We start from the raw sequence: 7,777 nt of genomic DNA, 5'->3' as shown, positions 1-7,777 counted from the left end.
AGAGCTCTCATAATCTTCCACAAGGCCTCTGCACTTCAGCAAGTTGTTTTCGATACGTTGAACAGCTCTCTCTCCTTCTCTCTCTCTCTCTCTCTCTCTCTCTCTCTCTCTCTCTCTCTCTCTCACACACACACACACACACACACACACACACACACACACACTAATTAGGACTCATTCTCAAAAGCCAGTCAGACATCACTTTCCTCTGAGATTCATGTCAACAATTCTAAAAATTAACTTAAAGAAATAATCAAGTTTCCCCCTGCCCTTTACTGCACAAATTGTAATTCAGATCGAGGGAATGTTGTTCTGCGCAAACTCCCAGCTGACTTCCTTCACACCCCAGTGGATTAGCTGCCTTCACAATGCCTGAGCAGAATTATTACCACACTAATTCCCTGAGTGTGTGACACTTACTATCTCCCATAAGCATCTTCATGTAGTTGATCTTTGTGTGTGTAGTGTATGTTTGTGTTCATGTGGCTGTGTGTGCATTTGTGCACATGGAGGTAAGAGGTCAATTTCTGGTGCCTTCCAAAATCACCTCATCTTATTGAGAAAGGGCCTCTGACTGAACTTTGAGCTCATTGATTTGGCTAGGCTGGCCTTTGAGCTCTAGAGATCTGCCTGTCTCTTCCTGCTCCCACATAGTCCTGGGGTTATATATGTGCAATGGGGTGCCCAGCTTTTCCATGGGTGCTGAGATCCAAACTCAGGAACTTTATCAACTGAGCCATTCCCCAAGCCCCTCTTGCATTAATTTTTTGGTGTCCAGCATTATGATCGATAAAGCTCAGTGAATATTTTCTGTTGGAATAAATGTACGTCCGAACAATCTTTTTCTAAATTATTTTATTTACATTCCAGTCATTGACCCCCACTCAGTCTCCCCTCCCTCGGTTCCTCATCTTATTCCTCCTCCCCTTTACCTCTGAGAGGGTGCTCTCCTCAAGACCTCCCCCTTCCCTGGGGCCTTAAGTCTCTCGAGGATTAACCGCATCCTCTCCCACTGAAGCCAAATCAGGCAAACCTCTGCTACATATGTGCCAGGGGCCTGGGACCAGCCTGTGTATGCTCCTGGTTGGTGACCAACAACTGAACAATCTTACCAGCATTCTCAACTATTCTTTTAAGCTATACAAGCTTATATTTACTTCAATATAATATAGCCAAGCTCCCTGGTGTTCTGTATTTGCACAAGCCTTGGCATTGCCAGTCATTTACATTCCGAACACTGCAGAGGGTCTGTCGCTGGATCTTGCTGTGGCTTTAATAAGCCCTTAGTGTGCTAATGGACGCAGCTGTAGAGAAAGCATTTCTCCAGCGTTCATTAACATTTCCTAAAACTGCAGATGCAAGGGCTTTGCAGCCAAACTTATTCTAGGAGCAGTAAGAAAGGCAGTGAGTCTGGTACAAGATGAGCTGTAGGTAAGACTTTAGAGTCAGAACAATAATTGATTTGTTCCATAACCATAAGGTTTATGTATTCATATAAAAGCTCTCTGTGCTTATTAATTATGGACGCTTGGGTTTCAGTTCTCAGAATTCCAGTACAGTAGTTTGGAAGCTGGTTCTAACATCTGTATTTTAAAACAAACACCCTAAATGGCCTTGAAACAGTCCACAGAATAAGAATCACTGTTCAGAGACTAGCGTCATATTACAAATTAATTTATGAGACCACTTATCTGGTCAGCCAACTTGTTAACATGAAAATTAGCCTTTGTCCATTTTGTGTGTATAAGCAGCAGAAATTCACAAAACCGAAATTCAGATTTCTTGGCAAAGTTTAAGACAGAACACAATAAATAAAGGTCTCTGATGATGTAGCAAAATCTAGAGCAGTTACAGTGGGAAGTTCTTGGTGACAAACGGTGGCCCCACCTTAAGACTAGGTAGAATTTATCTGTTATCTTAGGCAAGGCCTCCACCTCCCTGGCTGTTCATTTCTTGCCTTAGAGTAGTACTTTATCTGCCTCTGTCAGCCTACAGAATTACCTAAGGCTGAAATGAGAGTGACAATGGCTGACAGAAAGGAAGATCTGATCAGACTGTTACACCTTATAATTATGGTTTCAAGTAACACATCTGCCTAAATAAAAGATACATAGCCTCAGGGAATTTGTTCTTAGGATAACCTTTGCTTCTTCCTATTAACCGGTAATTAGGAATCTAGTACTGTCATATTCCAGGTCAGAAACATGTAAGGAAAATCTTGCGTAACAGAAATACAGTTTATACAGAAAACCTGGATTCAAGAAGCTTCATTATTGCTTCAGATCATCTCTCACCTTACTTGTCTTTCCACTCTCTGTTATAACCCACAGAGCAAGAGATTCTGGTGTATGCCTGAGTTTGAACATCACGGGTTCTACTTCTCTGGGTGTGGTAATGGGGAGGAAATCCCTAACCTTTAATTGAGCTTATTTTGCAAACAGCTTTATTATGGCTTGACTCATTATACCCAGTTAACAATTTAAATTGTATAATTCAGTAGTTCTTAGTATAACGGCATGACATTGGGGAAACCATCATCACTATCAACTGCAGAACATTTTTATCATCCCTCAAGAAGAAATCTCGGACAGCAGTTATACTCATTCCTCCTCCTCCCCCATTCCATAGCAAGTGCAAATTACTGTTTGTATAGATGTGCTTATTCGAGATCTTTTATTTAAAAAAATGGCATCATACAGTATGTAGACTTTCAGAGCGAATTTCTTTCCATCTCCTTCCTGCCTCTACAGGCGCACAAGCATCAGGATCGGAGAACAGAAGGGCGATACCCCTAATAGGCACTCAGCTCCCTCTACCCTGCAAAACTCGGACCCCAGCCTTCCAGCTTTAACCCGCCGCAGCGGAGGGAGCAGCGCCCCACCCATCCCCGTCGTCGCCTCACTGACGTCATTGCTCCCAGACGCAGACTCCCTCCCTCCTTCCCGGTCGCGGTAGCTTTGACAGGGCGCGATGGCGGCGGCCGGGTCTGCAGGGTTGCCGGCGACCATATCGGATAAGCAGGAGTTTTACCAGCTTCTGAAGAACCTGATCAATCCAAGCTGTATGGTGCGGAGGCAAGCCGAGGAGGTCTATGAGAATATCCCAGGTCTGTGTAAGACTACATTCCTCTTAGATGCCGTCCGAAATAGAAGAGCAGGTTATGAGGTGAGACAAATGGCTGCCGCACTGCTACGACGGCTTTTGTCCTCTGGGTTTGAGGAGGTCTATCCAAATCTACCTTCTGAAGTGCAGAGGGATGTCAAGATTGAACTGATATTGGCCGTTAAGTTAGAAACACATGCTAGCATGAGGAAAAAGCTTTGTGATATTTTTGCGGTGCTGGCCAGGAATTTGATAGATGAGAATGGCACTAACCATTGGCCAGAAGGTCTGAAATTCCTCATTGATTCGATCCACTCTAAAAATGTGGTTCTGTGGGAAGTTGCACTTCACGTTTTCTGGCACTTTCCTGGGATTTTTGGGAACCAAGATCGTCACGACTTGGATATCATCAAGAGGTTGTTGGACCAGTGTATTCAAGATCAAGAGCATCCAGCCATCAGGACATTATCTGCTAGAGCTGCGGCTGCGTTTGTCCTTGCTAATGAAAACAATATTGCTCTTTTCAAAGACTTTGCAGATTTGCTTCCTGGAATCTTACAGGCTGTGAATGATTCCTGCTACCAGGATGATGATTCCGTGCTAGAATCCCTTGTTGAGATTGCAGATACTGTACCTAAGTACTTGGGTCCCTATTTAGAAGATACTCTGCAGTTGAGCCTGAAGTTATGTGGAGACTCTAGGCTTAGCAATCTGCAACGCCAGCTGGCTTTGGAAGTAATAGTGACCTTATCGGAAACTGCGACTCCGATGTTGAAAAAGCATACGAATATTATCGCACAGGCTGTGCCTCATATATTAGCAATGATGGTTGATCTTCAAGATGACGATGACTGGGTAAATGCTGATGAAATGGAAGAAGATGATTTTGACAGCAACGCCGTTGCTGCTGAGAGCGCCCTAGACAGACTGGCTTGTGGACTTGGTGGAAAAGTAGTTTTGCCGATGACCAAGGAGCATATCATGCAAATGCTTCAGAGCCATGACTGGAAATGTCGACATGCCGGATTAATGGCCTTATCAGCCATCGGAGAAGGTTGCCATCAGCAAATGGAACCAATTCTAGATGAAACGGTTAACTCGGTTTTGCTTTTTCTTCAGGATCCTCATCCAAGGGTAAGGGCTGCTGCCTGTACTACACTTGGACAGATGGCTACAGATTTTGCACCTAGTTTCCAAAAGAAATTCCATGAAATAGTGATTACAGCTTTGTTGCGAACCATGGAAAACCAAGGTAATCAGCGTGTGCAATCTCAGGCCGCTTCTGCTCTTGTTATTTTTATTGAAGACTGCCCCAAATCATTGCTAATCCTATATTTGGAAAATATGGTAAAAAGTCTCCAATCCATCTTGGTAATTAAACTTCAAGAGCTGATTCGGAATGGAACCAAGTTGGCCTTAGAACAACTCGTGACAACCATTGCCTCGGTGGCAGATGTAATAGAAGAAAACTTTATTCCATATTATGATATATTTATGCCCTCACTCAAACACGTTGTTGAGCTCGCTGTTCAAAAGGAACTTAAGCTTCTTCGAGGAAAAACTATTGAGTGCATTAGCCATGTTGGACTGGCTGTGGGGAAGGAAAAATTTATGCAAGATGCATCGAATGTGATGCAGATACTGTTGAAGACACAATCAGACTTAAATAACATGGAAGAAGACGACCCTCAGACTTCTTACATGGTTTCAGCGTGGGCCAGAATGTGTAAGATCCTTGGAAAAGACTTTGAACAATATCTCCCGCTGGTTATTGAGCCTCTTATCAAGACTGCTTCAGCTAAGCCTGATGTCGCACTCTTAGACACACAGGATGTGGAGAACATGAGTGATGACGAGGGCTGGCAGTTTGTAAACCTCGGAGACCAGCAAAGCTTTGGCATTAAAACTTCAGGACTTGAAGCAAAAGCAACTGCTTGCCAGATGTTGGTTTACTATGCTAAGGAGTTAAGAGAAGGATTTGTGGAATACACAGAGCAAGTTGTGAAGATGATGGTTCCTCTGCTGAAGTTTTATTTTCATGACAATGTTCGCATGGCAGCAGCAGAAGCCATGCCCTTTCTCTTAGAATGTGCAAGAATTCGTGGCTCAGAGTATCTTTCACAGATGTGGCAGTTTATATGTGATCCCTTAATCAAGGCGATTGGAACCGAACCCGACACAGATGTGCTCTCAGAAATAATGAATTCTTTTGCCAAGTCCATTGAGGTAATGGGAGATGGTTGTCTCAACGATGAACACTTGGAAGAGCTGGGAGGAATTTTGAAGGCAAAACTTGAAGGGCACTTTAAAAACCAAGAGTTACGGCAAGTAAAAAGGCAAGAAGAAAATTATGACCAGCAGGTTGAAATGTCTCTTCAAGATGAGGATGAATGTGATGTTTACATTCTGACCAAAGTATCAGATATTTTGCACTCATTATTTAGTACTTACAAGGAAAAAATTTTGCCATGGTTTGAACAGCTACTCCCATTAATTGTAAATCTAATTTGTTCAAGTAGGCCATGGCCAGACAGACAGTGGGGACTATGCATATTTGATGACATCATAGAGCACTGCAGTCCAACCTCATTCAAATATGTCGAGTATTTTCGGTGGCCAATGCTACTCAATATGCGAGACAACAACCCTGAAGTCAGGCAAGCTGCTGCCTATGGACTGGGAGTTATGGCACAGTTTGGTGGAGATGATTATCGTTCTTTGTGTTCAGAAGCCGTCCCACTCTTGGTAAAAGTTATTAAGTGTGCAAATTCCAAAACCAAAAAAAATGTGATTGCTACAGAGAACTGCATCTCAGCAATCGGAAAGATTATGAAGTTTAAGCCCAACTGTGTAAACGTGGATGAAGTTCTCCCACACTGGCTATCATGGCTTCCGCTGCATGAAGATAAAGAAGAAGCTATTCAGACTTTGAATTTTCTCTGTGACCTAATTGAAAGTAACCACCCAGTTGTAATTGGTCCGAATAATTCCAATCTTCCCAAAATCATCAGTATAATTGCAGAAGGAAAAATTAATGAAACTATTAGCCTTGAAGATCCCTGTGCCAAACGCCTAGCTAACGTTGTCCGTCAGATACAGACTTCTGAAGAATTGTGGTTGGAATGCACATCCCAACTGGATGATGAACAGCAGGAAGCTTTACAAGAGTTACTCAGTTCTGCTTGAAGCAGTTTAATACCATCTACCATAAAAGTAGCTACAAAGTGTTGAGTGGATTCATTACAAATAAGAGATACCATTTCTCTCTGCTAAGCAGTTCATACTTCTGTGTTTTTTCAGGATTAGTGTCAAGGTGGAGATGATTATCTGTTTACTTTGCACGTGTCACCTCTTAAAACTGTGGTTGTAATTTGTGCTTCCAGTTGTCCTAGAGTTATTTGTCACTTTGCTCCTATTTAGTGTGAAATGTATAAGTCGTTATTTGTCTGAACTATTGCTGCTGGGCAGATGATATACTTGGTGCCAAGATGTGACTGTCACAAGGTGCAAAAAGCTCACACAGAAAGGGAAACTTCCAGGATAAACATCCTGGAATTGAGGGTGAAGAATACAGTGGCAAACTTGTTCTTTCTTGGTAACACTTCTGTTTGTTTCGGTGATGGAAGAATGCTAGAACTGAGTGTGTCAAGGTACTGCAGTGGATGTAGGAGTTGTTTCCTATAAGTGAATCTTTTCATATGGTACTCCCGAAAAGTGGTTATAGCATGTCTAAATTTCAGTTCCTAAAGTGTCCAGCTGAGAGAAGAACTTTTAAGTCTCCTTAGCCAAACTTGTCTTAAAAAATTGTCTAGAACTGAAACACTCCTGGGTGTAGAGAAGAATGTACTGAGGAGATGTTTAACACTGAAAACATTTGACAGACTATAGCAGCGTAATAAATACTAAATAGTCAGTGTTTGTGGGAGTCAGGTATTGTTACATGTTTTAGCCAAGTATTACTTTGTGTTTGTATGTCATATCCCCATTACCACCATTTCAAACATTAAGGGAAACTGTTACTCAGAATGGAGGTTAAATAAAGTTCTATTTTGAAGCAGTTCCTAACGGATTCTACAGATACAGTGAAACAAAATGTTATCATTAAACATTAAAAAGAAAAGAGCTTTAAGACTAGTCATATATCTGTGTATGTGTATTACAAAACAGCTATCAATTTAGGGTTAATTACATTAATTGGAATGTCTTTAATGTTGAAGGATTTTTTGGTAGGATAGAAAAAAAATTCTACGTAACAGAATTTCATTCAAAGCTTACAAACAAGAATGTCTGTTGTGTGACTTCCTGAGCCTATTGTGAGTGCTGTGTATGTAACAGACCAAATATGTTCGAACCAGTAAGTGCTCAATAAATTGTCAGTGTTACTACTGTTGATTGTCCTTCTACTGTGTTCTTTTTTATATTAGAATTTGTTTTAAATGGAATCCCCCCCCCCCCAACTAGGTCTGTCTAGACTACTGCAGACAGGGATATAAAGTTAGGATTGTAGATAGTTCAGAATTTGATATATACGATGGTTACAATTGTATTTAAAATAGAGAAATAGCTACCTTGAAGTTTACATTTTCTCTGGGTAGCGGGGACTAAATGGCAACTTTTTCTCTTATCTATAGTTTATCTACCAACATTTTCCTTATTAATAAAGTTTTTTTAAGTC

At 41.6% G+C, this 7,777-nt stretch overlaps 1 protein-coding gene across 2 annotated transcripts; it reads left to right on the top strand.

The window, feature by feature from the left end:
• The first annotated feature begins 2,970 nt into the window (after positions 1–2,970).
• Ranbp6 (RAN binding protein 6) lies at positions 2,971–7,492 on the top strand. Of its 2 annotated transcripts, XM_063264595.1 has the most exons (2): positions 2,971–3,106; positions 4,222–4,305. In XM_063264595.1, the coding sequence occupies exons 1-2, from the start codon at positions 2,971–2,973 to the stop codon at positions 4,290–4,292; spliced, it is 207 nt and encodes a 68-aa protein (XP_063120665.1). In that variant the 3' UTR covers positions 4,293–4,305. The 2 variants fall into 2 exon arrangements, with proteins under 2 accessions (XP_063120665.1, NP_001101054.1); NM_001107584.1 differs by having other exon boundaries at positions 2,971–7,492.
• Positions 7,493–7,777: the final 285 nt, after the last annotated feature.

The sequence above is a fragment of the Rattus norvegicus genome, chromosome 1 (assembly GCF_036323735.1).
Source record: "Rattus norvegicus strain BN/NHsdMcwi chromosome 1, GRCr8, whole genome shotgun sequence".
Classification (NCBI taxonomy): domain Eukaryota; kingdom Metazoa; phylum Chordata; class Mammalia; order Rodentia; family Muridae; genus Rattus; species Rattus norvegicus.
This window is presented reverse-complemented; position numbering and strand designations above follow the sequence as displayed.